The sequence below is a fragment of the Convolutriloba macropyga genome, chromosome 10, assembly GCF_964194025.1.
Source record: "Convolutriloba macropyga chromosome 10, txConMacr16.3, whole genome shotgun sequence".
NCBI lineage: Eukaryota > Metazoa > Xenacoelomorpha > Acoela > Convolutidae > Convolutriloba > Convolutriloba macropyga.
The window spans coordinates 47,265,667-47,286,892 of NC_134477.1; the positions used below are offsets into that span (position 1 = coordinate 47,265,667).

At 33.1% G+C, this 21,226-nt stretch overlaps 1 protein-coding gene and 1 non-coding gene across 2 annotated transcripts in view; one reads left to right on the forward strand and one right to left on the reverse strand.

Moving 5' to 3' along the window:
- Nucleotides 1-21,226, reverse strand: part of LOC142348610 (uncharacterized) — a 35,630-nt gene that overhangs the window by 1,843 nt on the left and 12,561 nt on the right. Inside the window, exons 2-3 of the mRNA XM_075400014.1 lie at nucleotides 9,190-9,524; nucleotides 1,526-2,116 (exon numbers count right to left, since the gene is read on the reverse strand). Of these exons, the coding sequence (XP_075256129.1) occupies nucleotides 1,526-2,116; nucleotides 9,190-9,346 (748 nt within the window). The 5' untranslated portion in view covers nucleotides 9,347-9,524. The remainder of the gene's footprint in view (nucleotides 1-1,525; nucleotides 2,117-9,189; nucleotides 9,525-21,226) is intronic.
- LOC142348853 (small nucleolar RNA U3) lies at nucleotides 7,118-7,309 on the forward strand. Its single transcript, XR_012760783.1, has one exon. It is a non-coding gene; the product is annotated as a small nucleolar RNA U3 (small nucleolar RNA).

The window sequence follows — 21,226 nt, forward strand, 5'->3', positions numbered from 1 at the left end:
AGAGATATCTAAAGGAAAATAGTGAGTTCTCTATTGACTTGTTTTTCTCTTTTCGAAAATTTAGACAACTTTCACAATGCCTATGCGCGATCTTTCTGGCAAAAGGGAAAATATCACAAATTTTTTGGTGATGCTCATAACTTCCAATAGATATCCGCAAAATTGAAATTGATCTAGGTAACTTTCTTTTAGCCGGTATTTTTTTAATCTGCTGTATTGTTTCTATTCTCGAGTCTTTTTCGCGAAAAAAACAAGTTCAAAATCATGGTAAAAAGTTAATACAAACTGTTACCCGGGGAACCAACAAAAATTTTTCTTGTTAATCATATCAAAACCATGCATGGAGTAAGTGGTAACTTGACTTGGGAAACATATGGTTGACCATGAAAAAAAATCCTGCTCAAAAATTCTTAAAACAAACATGCATTGCACATTGAGTGGAGAAAAAGAGCAAAGGAGTATAAGAACCATGTGTGCACCATGCAAGGACTATATAAGAACCATATATGGTGTATATAATGTTTCTGTTGATCTTGAAAGAACGCGCACATGTGCACACCCGATTCTTAGATACCGTATAAGAATCATATATGGAAATTTTGGCAACCTCAGCAAGGTCATATAAAAAAAAATTTATGACCTGTATGGAACCATATACGATTCTCAGATGTGGTTCAAAAGAAAGTTCAACCCAAGTATTTCGCTTTAGTTCTCTAGCCTAGTTTTTTATGTCTTTTTGCCTACTATGGCATCAACAGGAACGACATTAGAAGTGAAAAGTTTATTATTTTTTGTCCAAAAGCAATTTGTCTTGATTTAAAATCAGGTCGAGATATCTGCGCCGTTTCAGCACATTATTTTGTTAGAAATGAGATAAAAGCGTTGAAATCGTTATGTTAGACATGCGCTGAATATGCTGAAACTTTAAAATTTCACCGTATTTAAGTGCAATTGAATGCATTTGAGTGCATTATTATGTACTGTCTTCGGGCTACGATTACTGAAAAATCAGCGCCCTTCTTGCATAAATTTTCCAAACCAATGAAGTTCAAAAAGACTGCAGAAAGATAATCAGTGTTGTGCAAGATTTCATAAAAAAAACAAAGATGTTGAATTCTATCGTGAAAGAAGAGACAATGAGGTTCACAAGAAGAGAATCACAATTGGTTATAATTCAGGGGGTCTCTGCAGTTGCAAATGCTGTGAAAATGTACCAGTACTGGATGTGAACCAGCATTTCTTACTTGCAAGCCTAGTGTGCTACCCATTTGCACCAACTGGTCTTAAGTTCTCGAACTTGGGCATCTCTTATAACCCGTTTTCACGCTCTTTCTTGTTCTTTAAGGCTTAATTTCTCTAGCCAAGTATACGTTGAACAAGTAGAGCTTTTTGTCAAGCTATGTCAAGCTTATCTTATGCACAATTTACATTAGGTTGTTCTATCTCACCCTTCTAACATTATATACCCTAGTAGAAAGAAGCGAAAGAAAGCTGCCATTTAAAACAATTCCTGATTCCTGCCTACCTTTATCAGCAAGGATTCCCTGTATAATTGACGAGGCAACTGACAAAGCCAGGGGCACAGCAAACCAGTATCCCATGTCAGCTTTTCGGACACCAAACATGTCTTTTAAATAAATCCCCAAAGTTGCTTCAATCATAGTTTGTGATGACGTTAGAATTATCATGTTGATAGCAAAAACTACCACAAGAGGGCGTGTCATCCATGTTCGTTTCGAAGTTTGCTTGCTGGCTAATATGTGCCCGTTTTCCATATCCCGGAAAGGGTGACTTTCGACAAATTTTTTGGGCAAGTTTTCAAAACTCAGGGCAATTTTTGGATACCTCGGGCTTAATGAAAAATCTTCAGACGTTTCAGAGATTCGCTTTTCCATTTTCGGGTCCGAAACTTCAGTTTTATCCAAACGAACAAGAGTAGCCGCTGGTTTGTATATTTTATTCAGCATAGAATACGTGACAAGTGTGAACAATTCTAATTGAGATGTGACAAGAAAGGGGGCGAAAAAGCCCCAATGAGCATAGAGGGCGCTTCCCAAAATGGGTCCGAGTAAATTTCCTGCAGAGTAACTGAGATGTAAGAATCCAATGATCCGTCCTGAAAAAAGAAATATGTCAAAGTTAACTCTTTAACACTTGAAACTTTTTTACGTCCCAGTTCGCAGTGTTCACAGAAAACAAAATTGATGGAAAAAGTTGCTGAAAAAGTGGGAAGTCTGAAAAAAAAACATTATCTGATCACGTCTACAAAAAATGAGTTAGAATGGCAGCAAAATAAGACATTTTGCGTGTGAAAACATTAACAAGTCAGTTTGAAAATGTTTCATTATCATTGAAACTTATTGAACCTTGCAATTTGAAAATTACTGTTTGCTTGAATATGCACAAAATTTCTTTAACTTAGGATTTTCTCAACCTTGTTCACAGGAAAACGTTGAGTGGCATATAATCCAAAACTAAACATTACGCCGCAGAGGTATACCCCAAAATCTCCGCCTTAGTAAAATTTGCTCGATAAATAGATACATAAAATGAACGCAATTAGGAGACCAGCTTTATATCTTATTGTTCCGAAAAGAGGTAGCGCCATTTTCGCAAAATATAAACACTTTTAAATTGTAAAATAGGTGACAAGTCTTGCAGCACGTTTCCGCTCATCTAGGGTATCTATTATTCGCAATAAAAGTATCTCTGATCTTCAATTAAGCCTAATTAAAAGCGCGCATTTTGAGCATGCAAAAGTGATTTCATACTTTGTAATAAGCAATTTATAAAAGATTTAATTGAAGCTTTTAAAGCGTTAAAGTGATATAAATACAGACAATTTTAAAGGCAAAGTAGAAAAATCGAGCCATCGATTTTTTTCCGAAAAATCCCTCGCTCTAAAAAGGCTTTGTATATCAGGACTACTTTTTGATTTTGGTTGTGTGAAATACAGTGCAAATAATCATTTTCTAAAAATAACTGAGAATAAGAGAAAAGAAAAATTAAAAGAAATAAATAAGAAAAAATGTGATAGAATGATATACAGTTAACAGTTGGAGTATTTGTCGTGTACGCAATTAGTTGTGAGTGACGATTTATTAAATAATTGCACAATTACTAGTATATGAATGGTATAAACTTCAAAAAATTATAATGAAACGCAAATTAATATCCCCCTTTCCCCAACCCGACTCAACCCTCCCCCTCCAAACCCTACAACAATCCCCCGCCCCTCTCGTCGTCCTTATCTCCTTAATATTATGTTACCAACGACAAACTGATAATTACCGAAGAGATAAAAAAATAGCAATAATTGCAATAACTAAAACGACTATTTCTTTTTTTCGCAGTTTAGCTTAATCAGCCCCAAATTTTGTTCATCTTTTGATAAACTCCTGGTGAGATATTGATTCTGATAATTGCGCATGATTGTGTATTTGCGTCTTAACTCATTTCGGATCTGAGCAGGTCCAACTGTTATCATTGACTATGATTTGAAGTCAGTACAGTTAGTTTCAGTTTCATAATCCACACCAAGCTGAAGTTCAATATAAAAATGACAAAAATCAATTTTAAATCTGAATTTTCAGCCCCGAGTTTAGATATACAGTTTCCACTTATTTAGAAAATTAATCGTTGTGGAAAAGTTTATATACTGAATTTATAGTTAAAATTATGATATTAAAAAGAGCCAAAAATTTGACGAGTTGTTAACTATTGTTATTGTTTTCATTTACAGGATGAAAAACTTTAATGTGTAAATAGCGTTTTTAGCCAGAAAATCAACTCAAAATGGACAGTGTCATACACGACAACGTGTTAAGAGTAGTACTGTAATCGTGTGCTGATATCGGTAAGAATAAGAAAAAAATCGCTCACGTCTGCAGCAAAATTAAAAATATCTTTAACATTTTTCCACGATGCATGTTTTTGAGCATGTGTGGTCAGTATCGATAACGTATTGTAACTGTTGTCAAATTACTTTATCACATTTACCCACGCCATCAGTGTATGCTTTACTGTTTGAAGTTTCCAACTTAGTTAACAAAATTTCATTTAGACTGACTTGAAGGAAAGTTTAATTGATGATGCATTTCAACAAAAGTCACCTGCAATTCTAATTTCGGATCAATACAAAATTAGCAGTTTTGCGACAACCACTGACAAGGCTTGTAAATTTCTCAACTGGGTCTCTTTCTAGTTAACAGAAGAATTTGCTCAGAAACGGTTTCGGCTAATTGAATAGTTTTGTGAAGATCAATGCTCAAAATCATCGATAAAGTTGCCGTTGTTAGATTTTAGGCGTGAAAACAAGTTAGGAAGAGGAAATCCAAATTTTTTGTTGTCCAAAGTTAATGTGATTGTATTTCATTGTGAATATCATCGTGAAGTGAAAAAAATTGAAAAATTGTTTCCTCTCTTGTCAAAAAAAACCCCCAGTAAGAAAATTTCAAAGTTACAAAGTTTTAAAAGTGTTCAATTTGCACCGGCAAAGAAAAAAATTCCTGGAACAAAAATATTAGGAAATTGTAAGAACGTTCACCTTTTTTTCTTTTGAATGATGTTTAGTCGCAAATGAAAACTTTCGAGTAACAATGAGAAAAACAAATTAAGTTAAAAAAAATAATCAGAAAAATATCTGTTTTTCATAGCCGAGAAACACCTAAATGCTGGCAGTTCGCTAGTTCTTAACGCTTGTGTTTTGGTAATTACAAAGATTTCTGGATCAATAAGTTAGTAAAAGCCATGATTCTGCTGGGCATTCAAAAACAGGCATATTATTTTACTTGACTAATAAAAACTCAATAAGATTGAAGTCTGTAAATTGTAGAGAACACGCACTTTAAATGAATTACATCATCTCATCAAGATATTACAAATCTTGTTTTGGTCGAGTTATGATTGAGAGAAGGCACCTTGCTCAGTTTTTGCATCAGATACTTTGAATAATTTATCCATAAACCCGGATTTTGCGTTTCTAGCTAAAATTTAGCTGGCAGTCAAAATAGTCAAAGGTTGTTATTTTCTTGGTTCATTTTGATTTATTTCTTTGAATTATTTGCTATCCTAAAAGACTGAGGAAAGTCATTATAAAGCCCCTATAGAGAAATATACCAAGTTAAACAAACAAACTGATTTTTTCTATTGTTAAATTGGAACTTTTCTCTAAAAAGGCTATAAATAGTTTTTGTTTAATCTTTGGAGATAAATGTCTTCAAAATATTACTTAGTTTTCGCGCTTATTATTTCACACAAAATCTACAAGAAAGCCTTATTGTTTATCATTTAAAAATTTGCAACCAATTCAGCGTTGATCGTGAAAAATCCTACGCTTGAAATTGCTTTGTTTTCGATGTTGAATTTTGCTAAATGTTGAGTTACATAGACAAATGTTGAGTGTCGTCGGCCTTTAATTCTTTTTGGGAAAAATAATCTTGGGTTTTCAAGAAACTTTTTCATGGAAAAGGTTTAAAGATTTTTTTGGTTGGTCTGAATTGTGCCCAATTTATTCAGATCCAACTAAACAAGGCTTAAGGGTCTGGCATTTTGAACGCGCAAAATATTATATAGAAAAATTTTTCAAGAAATAATGCAAGAGCAACACGTATGTGATATTAAGATACCTGATGTTAGAAACCTCAATTTTCTCTTCTGTGATTTAAAGCTCTTCAATTGCTTTTTTCTGGTTGAAGGGTAAGTGATGGCTCCTGAAATGCGCATTCTTCACAATTTTGTAACAGTTTTGAAGACCATAAAAAAACTTTGAAAAAAATTAATAGAACATTTAAAAATTGCGTAAAACAGCAAACTAATTAAAAGAGAATTAATTGAGCGCACTTTTGAGGCTTCTGGCAGTTTTTGTCGCAGAATCTTTTTCCAATTCGCTGTTTTAAACGTTTTTGCTTACCGTCCTTTGGTCTTCATTGCCCTTTTTATCTTCATTATGCATCCTCTATCTCTTGTTCTTTTCCTTTTATGCTTGTTTTTGTTAAGTCGCACGCATTTTTCACGCTTTGTTCACAAATTTTCGTCATATCGTTTATCGATCGTTTTTTTTTCTAAACAATTGAAAACCAAACCATTTTTCTTTTGCTACATGAGTACATATAAATATATCTCAGCCAGATTTCAGGAGCAAAAACACCTCTTGTGAGAAACTCAAGAAGTTGCAGTTCTTTGAACAATTTGCTTCTCAATAATTAATTCAGTCGTTCTTTGTCTGAGGATTCCTATAGCAAAAAATACCATCTATTTGATTTGCTAAAATTTTCAGATTTACATTTTTCAAAAAATTTATATAGAATACAGATAACAGCAACGATGAAGCTAAAGATAACCAGCAACCAATCGTAGTTGATTAAAATTGGACCAATTGTTGTGAAATACCTCAACTTTTCCCGTCTGTTTACACTTTTACATGAATTGATTAAACTACCCAATATCGAAGGCAAATCAAAAGTGCATTCTCAGAAAAAAAATGGGGCGTCAACCTCGTGGTATTAATTGATATGTTGGAGAAGGTATTATTTTCAAAAACATATTGCCTTCAAGCTCAGACTCTGCTCAAATTGGATGTAAATTCAAGCCTAATTCAGCTCAATCTGAAAAAAGTTTAATTTCCTTGTCAGTTTACAAAAATTCCGAAGGAAATTTAATGGTTATCACTCTTTAGTACAAATGATTGATTTTTTACCTTGGAATTGTAAAAATAAACGATTATTAAAAAACGAATATAAACAAATGAAGTCATTGAAAAATTGGTTATTGTCTGTGCTTTCCTAAATTCGAGAACGATTTTAAACTGCCTTCAGATTTCTGTTATATTTGGTTCTCTGTGGTGATACACAAAAGCAACAGCGAGACGTTCGTCTCCAAATTTTAAATGTGACCTAAATTGAAACGTTCTTTTAACACATTTTTTTCAAAGCAGTCCTTTTTGAATCTTTATAATCTGTAATCTTCGGTTTCAGAGCGAATACGAGTCTATGAAATAACCGCAAATGGTTCGCCTAATATTTAACATCTTAAGCAATTACGACGGCTGTTGTTCGAATAAATTAGGGCGAAACCTCGATGCTGGTATAGGCCTTTGCAACCGTTGGCTGAAGAGGTTAAGATCATATTTTCAGGGATCATTTCTTGAGTATGTATCTTCGCCTTCCCAGGCAGAATTGACAATTGTTGTCTGCTCGATGATGACAGATGGAGTGTCTCTTTAGCATGAGAGTGCAAGCGAAGAATTTCTTCTCTTGTGTCAATGATTGCTTGCCCTTTTGGGAAATGGACACAACTCTATCTGAGAGCAAGTTTGAAGTTCGAAAGTTACTTGGTACACAACCACGAACAAGCTGACCTTAGTAGCGAGATAACTATATACGCTCCGTTTAATCGATTGTATGGAAATGTTATCGACATCTTTGTGATTAAGGTTCATAAACAGAAAATTATCTATTTCGGCTAAACTCTGAAAGATTGAATAGCCTTCAGTGGAAAATGGGTAGCACTACACTTATCGAAATCTAGAGACACAAATCTAGAGACTCTATTAAAAGACACACAAAGGCAAGGGGGCAATATTTACGCAAATTAAAAGGCTGCGCAGATAACTAAAGCCTATAAAAAATATTATTTTCTTAAGACTGAATCTCGACCAGGGAACAGCCCCAGATGTTCAGATCTGGACATTGCAATGCATGATCGCTCCAGACCCGGGTCACCCATCATACAATTTTCTTTTGTTTCATACTAGGATCATAAATGAATTCTTTGATCATGCATTTTTTCTGCATAAATTCTTAGGTTTCATGAAGGGATCATGTATGAATGCTTTGACTCCATGCAGGGGATTATGTATGAAAACTTGGATTTCATTCAAGGATCATATGTGAATTGTTTGGTTTCATAGAAGGATCGTGCTAAGAAATCGAGTATGGACAGTATGAAATCATATATGATTCCTTGTATGAAATCAGAAACTTCAACCCAGGGATTTAGGTAAATATTGCCATCGATTTGTTCGAATCAATGCTTAGGATTTCTGGTGATATAGTCAAGTATCTTCGCTTAGTTGCAAGGAGCTATACCCAGGATGAAGTAAGCGACCCAAGACAGGAATTGGCCAGACCGACTTGGGTCGCGGACAGGGGGGGGGGCGGTGCGACCGCCCCCAATGGTCTGGAAAAAATTTGGGTCGCGCCTTCCGTCTGGCCAATGGCAATTTCGGTCTGTTCGGTCTGGCCAAGACCCAAATTTCGGTCTGTTCGGTCTGGCCAATACCCTGATTTCGGTCTGTTTGGTCTGGCCAATACCCTGATTTCGGTCTGTCCGGTCTGGCCAATAACCTTGCTTCGGTCTGTTCGGTCTGGCCAATACCCATATTTCGGTCTGTTTGGTCTGGCCAATACCTGATTTCGGTCTGTTGGGTCTGGCCAATACCCTTGTTTCGGTCTGTTTGGTCTGGCCAATACCTGATTTCGGTGTGTTGGGTCTGGCCAATACCCTTGTTTCGGTCTGTTGGGTCTGGCACAGTCTTTTCATGAGTCGAGCAAGGGTCTGTTCATAAGCCAAATAAAGTCGAGCAAAGTTTGAGAAAGTAACTCGTATTTCTCAAACAGTTTTTAACAAACAATTTTGATGTGGTTCGACAAAAAACGACACTCGACAAAATTCAGTTAAATAGTCAAAAATGTGTGGCCGATGGTCTGGACAACGGTCTGACCAAAAGTTTGTTTAGTCTGGCCTATGGTATGGACAGGGGTCTGGCCGACGCTCTGGGCAACGGTTTGGCATAGTGTCTGTTCGGTCTGGCCCACGGTCTACGCAACGGTCTGGCCGATGGTCTGGACAATGGTCTGGCCATGGTTCTGTTCGGTCTGGCCAATGGTCTGGAGAAAGCCTTTTCAATCTGGCCAATGGTGGTCAAAGCCTGTTTGGTCTGGCCAAGGGGGGCCAAAGTCTGTTCAGTCTGGCCAATACCTATCGTTTGGTATGGTCGGTCTGGCCAATACCTATCGTTTGGTATGGTCGGTCTGGCCAATGCCTGACTTGGGTATGGTCGGTCTGGCCAATGTCTGTCTTGGGTCGCGGATTTCATCCTGGGTACGATTATATGAATAACGTTCAGGACACCCCTCGATAGCTACTTCAAAAAGAAACCGTTCGCTATTTTAGAAATTATAGTTTTACCTTTATAAGAAGGATAAAACGCTCCCAAAATATTGACATAAGTTGTGAATATCATAACTTCTCCCACTCCGTGGATAAGTTGCGCCGATAGCTGACTGGCTCCAAAAATGACGTCATTCTTGCTTTCGTCCGACAAACCGATTAAAGTTCTTGACATTGCGGTCAAAAAAACTCCCAAAGTGAACACTAAGTTGTTGTAGTCATGTTTAAGTAGCTTGGCGAGCACTAGAGCTCCTGCAAATTTTGACAGGTCACATGAGGCGAGAATAGCTCCTCGTATGTGTGAGTTGAGTCCCCGCTCCTTGCATTTTATTGGCACAAATGGTGGAATTTGGCTGAAACAGAAATGTCACTGACCTCGTGTCATCAGGAGCCAGAGCCCTACCAATAGATTTGAATTACTATATGCGCTATTTTGCGGAAATTAAAGACAAAGTCATTGCAAAACATTTTTTCAACTACTGAAAAATTTAATATAATCTACTGTTTAATGTAATCAATAGATTTGGCTAACTGCTGCGCTATTTTGCGGAATTTAGAGACAAAGTCATTGTTACGCATAACAACTAATTTATTATAATATTTTATTGCAGCATAATTTACTATATTTTTTTTATAATCTACTGTTTAATTACACAAACCAGCTAGTGCAATCCTTCGGTCATCAAATTGCACTACACCGTAAGGCTCTTTTGATACGTATTAAGGGTCTCAGGACAATTTACCCAATTCCATTTTACCCAATGCCAACTTACCCAATTTATCCTATTGCTAAATTTACCAGAACGACTGCATAGCCGACTATATAATTAAATGGCCCGTGGGACTTGATATGAAACTATCACAGCCAAACATGCGATTATATTGTCCAAACAAACATTTTAAATCATTCTTGTGATAGCGACTGCTAATTTGAAATCGGATAAGTGAGCGAAAAGATCAAAGAGCATTGGGCAAGTTGGTATTAGGTAAAATTGCATTGGGTAAAAGAACAGGCTGAGTAAAATGGCGTAGGGTAAAATGGCGTAAATTGGAATTGGGTAAATTGTCATGTAATCGTATTAAGATACTTTTGTGGAATTAAAGAGGAAAAATTGGCGAAATGGTCCACTTAGTTTGGTTGGAGCGATGGCTCGTAATGATATACAAATTTTGCTGCTCAAATGATTGGGATGGAAAGCATATTATAATAAACTTTAATAACCACTCTCAAGGCATTAATTACACAGGTCGATGTCGGGTGCTCAAAATCAGTGACGATTCAACCATCAACAAAGCAGTGTGGATGCAGTGAGTTGAAAAAAGGCTAGGTCAAGCGTAATGTCTAATCAAAAACACCTCGAACGTGCCAAATTCTCTTCGAAACCAACCGGAGCCGGATCACAGATTATTAAACTCCATATGAGTTCTACAATTGGAATCCCCCCCACCCAGTTTTTGCGTGAGTTGAGTAGTAGATAAAACAAGGGAATCAACCACCAGTAAAATTTGTCCCTTTCTCCTAACGCTAATCGCGCATGTCGAATCGGGCCAAATTTTACTGTTTGTTGATTCCCTTGTTTTATCTACTACTATATTCACCACTATAAATACATATTACACGCACAATTTTGTGTACAAAAATGTACATAGCTAGTATAATTTATGCATTTCATATACTAATACCCAAAAGTTCTCAAAGCTAGTTTTAAGCCTAATTTCATATCTAATATGCCAAACTATACTGAATTAAATCAGGTTAATCATCTCACAAAGTTTTTTTTCAATAGAATCGGATGGACTGAAAATAACTAAAAATTGCTTAGAAATCGATAATAAGAAACAATGCCGAGTCTTGAGAGGTCATTTTTTGAGCCGAGTCTTGAGAGGTCTTGTTAAAAGGTCGACTCGCCTTTACCACGCTACGGCAGTATTGCTCGACCGTTTTAATGGCAACTGTGGGGGAGGGTGCAACTACAGAATGCTTGAACATTTTAATTTTAATTATTAAGCTGACTGAACTCTTAATAATCAGGTGAATATATTAATGTATTAACACTAAGGATATCAATATTTATGTATCATTTGTAGGGATATCAATATCAATATTATTATTAAATATATTTCTCAATAACCAATCACTTGTTTATCATTCATGAAAATTGTAGTTCTGTCATGCACCTAGATTTTAGCTGGCTATCTTTCTGATCTTCTGCCTAAAACATTGTTAGGATCTTTCCATTCTGAGTAGTAGTCTGTTGCGACTAGGATCCTTGGATAGCTTTCACATGCTTGAGAGAAGTTGATATAACTCTGGACAGTAGAGTAGGAATATCCTTTATCGTTCAGTAGTTTTTTCCAGGGAATATCCTTATTGTTTTCTTGATGAATTTGTTTCACTTTCCCCCATATGTATCCTCTGTCAGAAATTGTCAGTTGATGTAAACGATTCAGCTTTCCTTCCATGTTATTGACTGTGGTGAGATAAGACTCAAATTCACCAATATTGAATGAACTCTTGAGTTTATTGTGGAAAGATAAATATTCCGGCACATTCACTTCAAACTTGTCCAGTGTTTCCTGATGCTCGTAACTTAGTAGGTCCTTCTTGAACTTGGAGAGGAATAACCGGAAGATTTCTGTTTTAGTTCGTTTTCCAGTCTCACTTTCAAGTTCGGCGGTGTTGTCGGGTATGCATTTGTTCTCCCTACAAAATGTAATCATTTGAGTTGTTAAAATAGTCATTTCGTTTGGATTTTCTTCAGATAAAAAAGTGCATGATGAAGCTCCAGTTATTAAAGTCTTGTCAAATGACGAAAATTGTTTATAATTTTTCGCCATTTTTTGTAATGAAGTGAAACTCATGATGAATAGCCAAAAAGTGCCGTGGAGAAAAAAGGTCCCCTCATGGAGAATTATTCTAGAACATTCTTTTTTCTAGAATATTGTGACATGAATTTTAACTTAAAATTAGCTATCCTTTCCCAAGAAATCACCTGTTTGAAAGTAAAGTAATATTTAAATCCTTCTATTAAATTGAAATCTTTGTATAATTTATTAAAAATTAAACAAAAATTTTAATGAATACTCACCTTACTAGCTAATATTTCAGGGCATCATCTATTCGAAATTTTCACTTGTTTGATTTCATTCTGTTAGTGGTGGTGGCTTTCTCTGACAATGGTGGCGGCCATTATAGCATGACATGCACTTTTCATTCGATCTGCAAAGCAGTTTCACTGATGTGTAATGCGATGTTAAACCAAGCTTGTTGACTTTTTGTACTATTAGTGGTTGCTAAATATGAAACAAAGAGAACAAAAATAGCACAGTCAAAAACAATGTGATTGGTGGAAACACAGTGATTAGTGTTTTTCTGTGTCCTCTTGAGTTTTATATTTATAAACATGCTCTCTGAATTGATTTCTAGTATGACCATATCTATATCTAAGAAGATAAATACATAGTCTACATTTCCTTTTTCTAAATCTATATAATGATATATGTTTATAAAGATTACACATACTACTTGTTAGATATTGATCAGGATCAGAATAATGATATCCCAAATGTTCTATATCTTTCACTTTAACCATATTTTTACATACATAACAAGAATAATCTAATTCTTTACAATTATTACAACATTCTTTCCAAGGTTTATTTATAAACTTATTGCATTTCATTTTCATTTTTCGAAATTTTTTTTTTATTATTTTCCTAAATAAATACATCATGTCTCAATCAACTAACACTAGTGTCATAAACTTCTGCAATGTCTGTAATCTATCCTTTGAATCAAAGAACGGTTTATACAGGCATCAATCATACGATCTCAAACAATTGGAGAAAATGTTTGAGTCTGAAGAAGAAGAAATCTCGGAGAGGGTGTATAACTCGGATGGAGAAAAATATATTATTAAAACTAAAACCAAAACAGAAGACAGCATCTACTCTAAAATTAAGTATGAATGTAAAGAATGTCATGAAGAATTTAGGAATAAAATAGCTCTAACTACTCACTCATATAGTCATAATCGTAAGTATCTAGAAAACACAGAAGCCTTTGATATAAACTCCAGCCAGAACATGAGAGAATTTTATATTACTGATAAAGTTGGGAATTACATTGAAGACATAGACGAAGCAACTAATTACTCTTTAGAAGAAATTAAAAACTGTTACCAGTTCAGAAAAGTTGATTTAAATATAAGATCACGGCTGAATGTGATTATAAGAAGAGAACCAAAGAAGAAGTTAAAACTACTAAAATATTCTTCAATACTGATTATATTAATAATAATGCAATATTTATGAATATGGTGACTTCTATTGGTGGCTAGATTTCGAAAAGGAAATATATGAAGGTTATGGTTATGATTTTGAGTTTTTTGGAATAAGAAGTATTCAGTTAAACATTGAACCAACTAAAGCGCCTATTGGTAGTTATATAGATTTAACTCCTCATCTCAAAAACTCTAAATCGATATTAAATATACGTAGTTATAAGTACAATTACTTACAACTAACTATAACTGCTTGGCTACATCCTGCCATGCACCATGCAACACGTGAAAGTAAATATGTAGATAAACTAACTGAACCAAGACAACAACATGAAGATGACTTCGGCTATATATTAAGAATTCAAAAGTTATACAATATTAATATTTGTTTATACACCCCCTGTGGTGGAGGTAAAGTAGAATTGTTTAAACAAGTGGATGATTTTATTAAAGATAGAAAAGATGTAAGAATACTAGTTTGGAGTAATGGTCAAATAGAACACTGTGCCCTAATAAAAAATATAGAAACCCTGTTAGATCGCCCAAATAAAAACAGCATTATATATTATTATTGTGATAGGTGTACCTATTGGTTTAACTCACAAATTAAATATGATAAACACGAATGCAACAACTCATTCAAACCAGAGATTGTTTGTCCTGAAAAAAAACATATTACTTTTATAAACGAACACAAACGTCAGAACATAAAAAATATTTTAACTGCCGATATAGAATGTTGCATTGTTGAAGTCCAAACTAATGACTGTAAATATGTAATAGCTGAACATATTCCAATAGCTGTGGGTTACACCTGGCAAGGTAACTTCAAGCACTACTTCGGTCTAGGCTGCATCAAAAGTTTTGCTAGAGATCTATTAGAAATAGAAACTGAGAATAACTTCAAGCGCAACAAACAAATGATATTCACAGAAGAAGATAAATTATATCATGAAACCAATAATACCTGTCACATCTGCAGCAAAACAAGTATTAATAAAGTAAGAGATCACTGTCATCAAACTGGTAAATATAGAGGACCGGCATGTAAAGTGTGTAATCTAAGAAACAAAGAACAAAACTTCATTCCAGTAATATTCCATAATGGCTCTGGCTATGACTTCAACCTACTGTACAGTGAATTCTTCAAACAGAATAATGATAAAAGAAAAGTAGATAACATACCACTAGCTGCTGGTAAGTCTAACATGTTTAGCATTGATTGTCGCACTTTCATAGATAGTTATAATTTCCTAGCTATGCCTCTAGATCAAATGGCAAAGATATATCAGGGAACCTGCTTCGCAGATGAATGTAAAACTAAAACATTATATCCATATGAGTACTTTGGTTTGGTTGATTACCAAAAAGCTATAGGTAATCTAAAAATAGAAGACTTTAAATCCTCTCTACATAATAAATTACCAACACAAGAAGAAGTATTTAACTTTAATAATGAAAACAGTCATAAAACTGGAAATGATCTAACTATAGAGTATTTACAGAATGATGTGGAAATATAGACTACTGCATGAATGAATATGTTAAACTAAGTATGAAAGAATTCAAGCTCAACCCACTACATTAAATAAGTCTCCCAGGTTATAGTTTTGATTGTTGGTTAACGTCAAATGTTGTAACATTAGATACAATACAAGATAAACAAATGCTAGATGATTTTGTTGGAGCAAAGAGGTGGTATATGTGGAATAATGGGTAATAGATATATAGATAACAGTGATGGTAAGACCACATGGTACATAGACGCAAACAACCTAAGTGGTTATGCAATGATGCAAAAGTTACCTTATAAGGACTACCAATTTACTACTACTACTACTATTCTAGATGTAATATTAAATACTCCAGATGATAGTGATCATGGTTACTATATAGTTTGTGATATTGATTATACTAATGAATATAAAGAGAGAACAGAACAGTTAGCACCAATGCCTAATAAGAGAAAAATAAATGATAATGAATTAGGTAACAGAGAAAGGGATGGGGGCAAGGCAAGATCAGAGAAATTAATCTAAGACCAAAACAACAAAACAGAATATATAGTTCAATATAGGATGTTAAAGTTCTATGTTAAGATGAGAGTAAAAGTAACAAAAATACATAGAGTAATTAAATTTAAACAAAATTATATATGTAGAGATTATATACAAAACAATACAAACAAAAGAGCAACAGCTAAAACTGAAGCAGAAAAGTATGTAAGGAAATTAATGAATAAATCATTATATGGAAGAATGTGAATGAATCCTCTATACTTCTTTCAAAGCAAGTTCCTGCATGATGAAGAAAAGATAATGAAAAGTGTAAGTAAACCAACATTTAAGAATATAACTAGATATAGAGATTATAGCCAAATAGAATATATAGAGAAAAAAATAGAATATAGCTCACCTGTTTATGTAGGAGTAACAATACTCGAGCTTAGCAAATTACATATGTTTGATGTATTTTATAAAATTCTACAACCATCCCTCAAAGATCTAACACTTCACTATATGGATACGGACAGTTTCGTATTAAGTTATAGTGAAGGTAAAGTTGGTGATGAGCATATGGACTTAAGTAATCTAGAGATACCTATAAAAACTAATAATAAAGTCCCCGGCAAGTTTAAGCACGAGCTGGCGAGTAGGATTATTGAGGAATTTATAGCATTGTCCCCCAAAACATATAGCTTCAAAAATTATCCTACAAACACTAAAGAAAAAGGAATAGAGAAGCATAATAATGCTAGGCACATAGATTAATATGATGCATTATTGAATAATACACAGAGAACAGTAGATGAATGCAGAATACAAAAAGTTGGCGATAACATGACAACAACAAAAACAAGTAAGATTAGTTTAATATTTGAGGACAAAAGGTTTTTTGTAAACAATATAAAAAGTTATCCTCATGATGAGAATCTATATCTATTCAAGAGAGATTTAATAAAAAAGATCTGCGAAACAGGTTCCCTGATTAAAACTACTCCAATAGAGCTATTAATTATATTAGGGTTAGGTGTAAATAAAAAATCATTAGAATCGTTCATAGATAATATTAAAGAATTAACCATCAATGATGATAGAAAGGTAATCCTTGCCGCCATTACACTATATAATGATTTATTATAATTGTAAAAAATGACTAAACTAGAAACACTTATAGAATTAAATAATCTAGAAAAAGAAAACAGAAGAAATATATTCGAAGATAAATTAAAACAACAAGAATATTGTGGTGAAATAGAAAAGTTATTTGATCCTTTAACTAAAACACTAAATGCAAACAAAGAAACATGGCTAGTTCATAATGAACATAATCTAGCATTAAGTGAACAAACATTGAGAGCAATAGATTGGCGAAATCAAGAGTTAGATAAACAAACTAAGATGATCCAGCAAGCTGGTTCCCAGTTTAATGAAGCATTAATGAAGTCCAATGGTGAAGCATTGGTGAAGTCCAACGACAAAGCTGTAGAGAAAGCTCGAGATAAACCAGGAATGTTAGTAGATAAAAACACGGCTCAAATTATTAATTTAATGTCAGTTCAATCTAATCCCCAATTAAAGTTAAAGTTCGTAAATTTAGATATTGGTGAATTTGAAATGAACGGTGTTGAACTAATTTACCAAGAAAATGCATTTATAGTTAAGGATAATATATATGAATTGTCAGATGAGTTTATAAACTTTCTTACTAACCCTAATATAAAACATGGTGAAATCGAGGAAGATGAAAACAAAAAAAAGGTTTTTAAAGGATATTAGATATGATTTAGGGAAAGGGGATAAGAAAAGCGCTAGATATAGAACAATACAAGGTATAATAGGGGTAAAACATGATGTATTTGGCAGGGGTTTAAATAGCAACCCTAACCCAAATAATCAACAAAGTTGCCGATTAAATCAGCGTAGCTGTGACTTCGTCAATGGTTTAGAAGAAAGATTAGAATTATTAATACTAGAAACAAAAGCTGGTCATGATGGTTTATATGATGAAATGCTAGATAAATTTAAGCAACTATTATCTATGAATATTATTAACCAAGAGCAACTAGATAATTTTGTTTTTAACTATGGTAAATAATTAATGATGGAACAACAACAACATTTTTTAGCTAAAGAAGTATTCAGTCCTCAAACAACAAAGATTAGAAGAGAAAGAATAATACCATTATATAAAGATGAAACATGGTCAGCTGGTTTAATTGATAAGTCATCTCTAAGTAAATGCAATAAAAATTATAAGTTCATATTAACTGTTATAGATATATTCACAAAATTTGCATGGGCTATTCCATTAAAGAAAAAATCTGGTTTATCTATAACTAATGGTTTTAAAATAGTATTAGGTGAAAGTCCACAGAGTGGCTCTGAAAGTAGAAAACCAGAAAAGTTATGGGTAGTGGTAGTTATGGTTAGTTATAGAGGTAGTGAGTTTTACTATAAAACATTTAAATCTTTACTTAAAGAAAATGAAACAAAACTATATTCTACTTATAGTGATTTAAAGGCTGTATTCATAGAGAGATTTAATAGAACATTATTACACTTAGAAAATAAACCTATGTTCATCAATGGCAATGGTAATTGGGTAAATATATTAAATGATGCTGTTGTAACATACAACAATAACATTCACTCAACAATTAATATGACACCAGTTGACGCTTCTAATAATCCTGATAAAGTTAAATACACTTTTAGTTTTAAGAATATCAAACCTAAACATAAAGTTGGTGATTATGTTAGAAATGCAGATAAACGTAATATCTTCTCTAAGCTATACACTTCTAATTGGAATAGAGAATTGTTTCAAGTTAAAGAAGTTCTAAAAACACAACCACCAACATATAAAATAGAATATATTAATGGTGAGATAATAGAAGGTAAATATTACGAACAGGAATTATTAAAATCCGAGTTTGATTTTGGATCTAATAATAAGGTTTTGGATTCTTTAGATATAGACCTCCGGTCATCTGCGAAGCAGGTTCCCTGATCTTCGAATAAGTTACACTTATAAGCCAGCAAGCTGGATCAACATAGTTGCGGGTTCCCCGATAGACCTACGGTCAGCTCTTGGTAGATTCAAATCTTTCTGTAAACAAATACAAAGATGACAAGAAATAGGTTCAATCATGCTAAACATCAATGGCGAAGCATGACCGGAGGTCCATCGGGGAACCCGCTTCTCGGATCACTATCAACATCAACAAACAACTTAACACTAAGTAAGGCTCTTGGGTTATTCCTAGAAGATAACGATAATATTGATATGAAGGATACCTATAAAATTACAAAAGTTCATCCTTCAATAGATGAAAAAGATGTTGTTGATAAAGATTATTGTGACAATAACTTATTATCCTCTTCTAATAAAAATAGACCTTTTGACGTAGAAACATAACTGAACTAAGAAAAGGTGAATTTGAAGAAGTCACAACTAAAACACTACAACTAAATGAAAAACAATTTAATGAAGAACTAATTAATGAGTTCATTGAATCAGCAAATGAAGTCACAAATACTGTTAAGTTTTCTAATAAATTTGCTTCTGATACTATCTCTAAATATAATCAATTAAAACAAGAATTTGATAAAAAATAAATTTAATCAGAATATCACTAACATACAACTAGATGAAATGTTTACTACTGGGCTAAAAAGAATTTAAAGAAGTTAATAAAAAGACTAATTCTTTTATAGATGAAGCCCTTTTAAAGAATAAAAGGACAATAGTACAATATATTATTGCTATACTTTTACGAAGTGCATTACTTGATAATAAAGAACAAGAAAGTCTAGAGAAGCTTTATGGTCTTAAACAAGAAGATATAACGAAAGAAGTAGAAAGAATTTTTACTAATTAAAATAACCGAAACTATGACTAACCCAACAGCATCAAGTGAGAGATTACTATATCCCGACTTGTCAACCGTTAATGAACAATACATAAACGAAAATAATCAAGCTAATAATAAATTTAACAACAAAATTAACATTATAAAAGATATTAGAAATTATTATGAAACTGAAACTAATAACTATAATAAGAAATTAAGTAGATATAAGAATTATGTTGACGTAGCTGAGATAACAAAAATAGTATTATCATCTATAGCAACAACTGCATCATCAACATCAGTTGCAATAACAGGTATAGGGTTACCTTATTCTATACCAACAGCTTTTGCTACAGCATCTGTTTGTGGTTCATTATCAAAAACAATTAAAACTAAAATAAGAAATAAAATTATAAAGTATTCACAAATGCATATTTTAAGTAAACAGTTTAGTGATACGTTTAATAAACTATATAATATATCAATGAAAGATAATAAAATAGATAATGATGAGTATAATGAATTAGTTAAGGTATATGAGGATTATAAGAGGAACAAGAAAAACAAGCTGAGTATTTTTTTAGAATAAAGATATTTTTGTTTAGTTATAAAAATGTATTTAGTAATAAAAATATTAGTGTTAATATTTATCCGCGAAGCGGTTACACCAATAGATATATATATATATATATATATATATATATATATATATATATATAAACATTATCATGACTATAAACATAAATATAAACATAATCATAAATTTAATCATGATTATAATCAAAAAATTATCTCTTCTTAGTACCTAAGTATAACCGTCTTCCTTTTTGTACTACCTTTATACCTTCACCAGTAGTTGCAAATTTAATTAAATCAGGTGTGGCTGATAAAGCAGCTCTAGGGTTTCTACTTACAGCTGTACTTCCTATTTTACTTGCTATTTCTAATGCTCTTACTGGATTATTGGCAACCTTCTTTCCAATGTTAACTGTAGCCTTACCAACACTTTTAAAGAAATCTTTCAATCCCTCTGCTTCTATTGTTGCATCACTAACAGTCATTGACTTATTTCTCTTACACTTAACACAATTACCCTTAACATTTTAAAACCTTTTGAAGTAATAGCTCCACTTATATTATTGGTACCACTATAATGTCTGCCACCAACACAATATGATTTAGTTTTAAGTTTCTGTGAAAGACTCATTTCTATATATAAAAAATAATGGAAAATAAAAAGTATAATACTTTTGTTGTTATTAAGCCTAAGTCTACGAGTTCCAACCGCGAGCGAAGCTCGAAGCCTAAGGTTAGGCCCAAGGCTAAGATTAGTCTTGAAGCTGGAGGCTTATCAATAGAGAATAAAAAGAAACTAGACATTATTTATGCTAGGGGTTTGGTTAAGACAAGTAAGAAAAAGTTATAATTATAATTATCTACAAAGTAGCTTTGCTAATCAGGAACTGCTTCGCACATGTTTCACCATAACTATGACTATAATAATGACTAAAACTATAATTATGATATAATATCAACCATCTGATTACCATCACCATTCACTCTAATAACCTTTCTAGTTAATAATAATGCATGACATATAACATCTGCAAATGCAGCACTAAATTTAAAATTAAGTTGTATTGGTTGTGGACCTATATGATCACTTTCATATCTAGTATCAAATACATATATTCTATAACTACTTTTGAATGTTCTATGATTTATATATGGTTTTATATTATGTGGTAACCCATTATAATCTTTATCAACGCTAAAAATCTCTTTAAAAGCCTCATTATAATTATTGGTACCATAATTAATATTCATTCTATCCTCGGGATAAAACTCACTACCAATCTTACAATAACACTCAGTAACATTCATTACATCAAATGTATTTGCATCATGAGTCTGT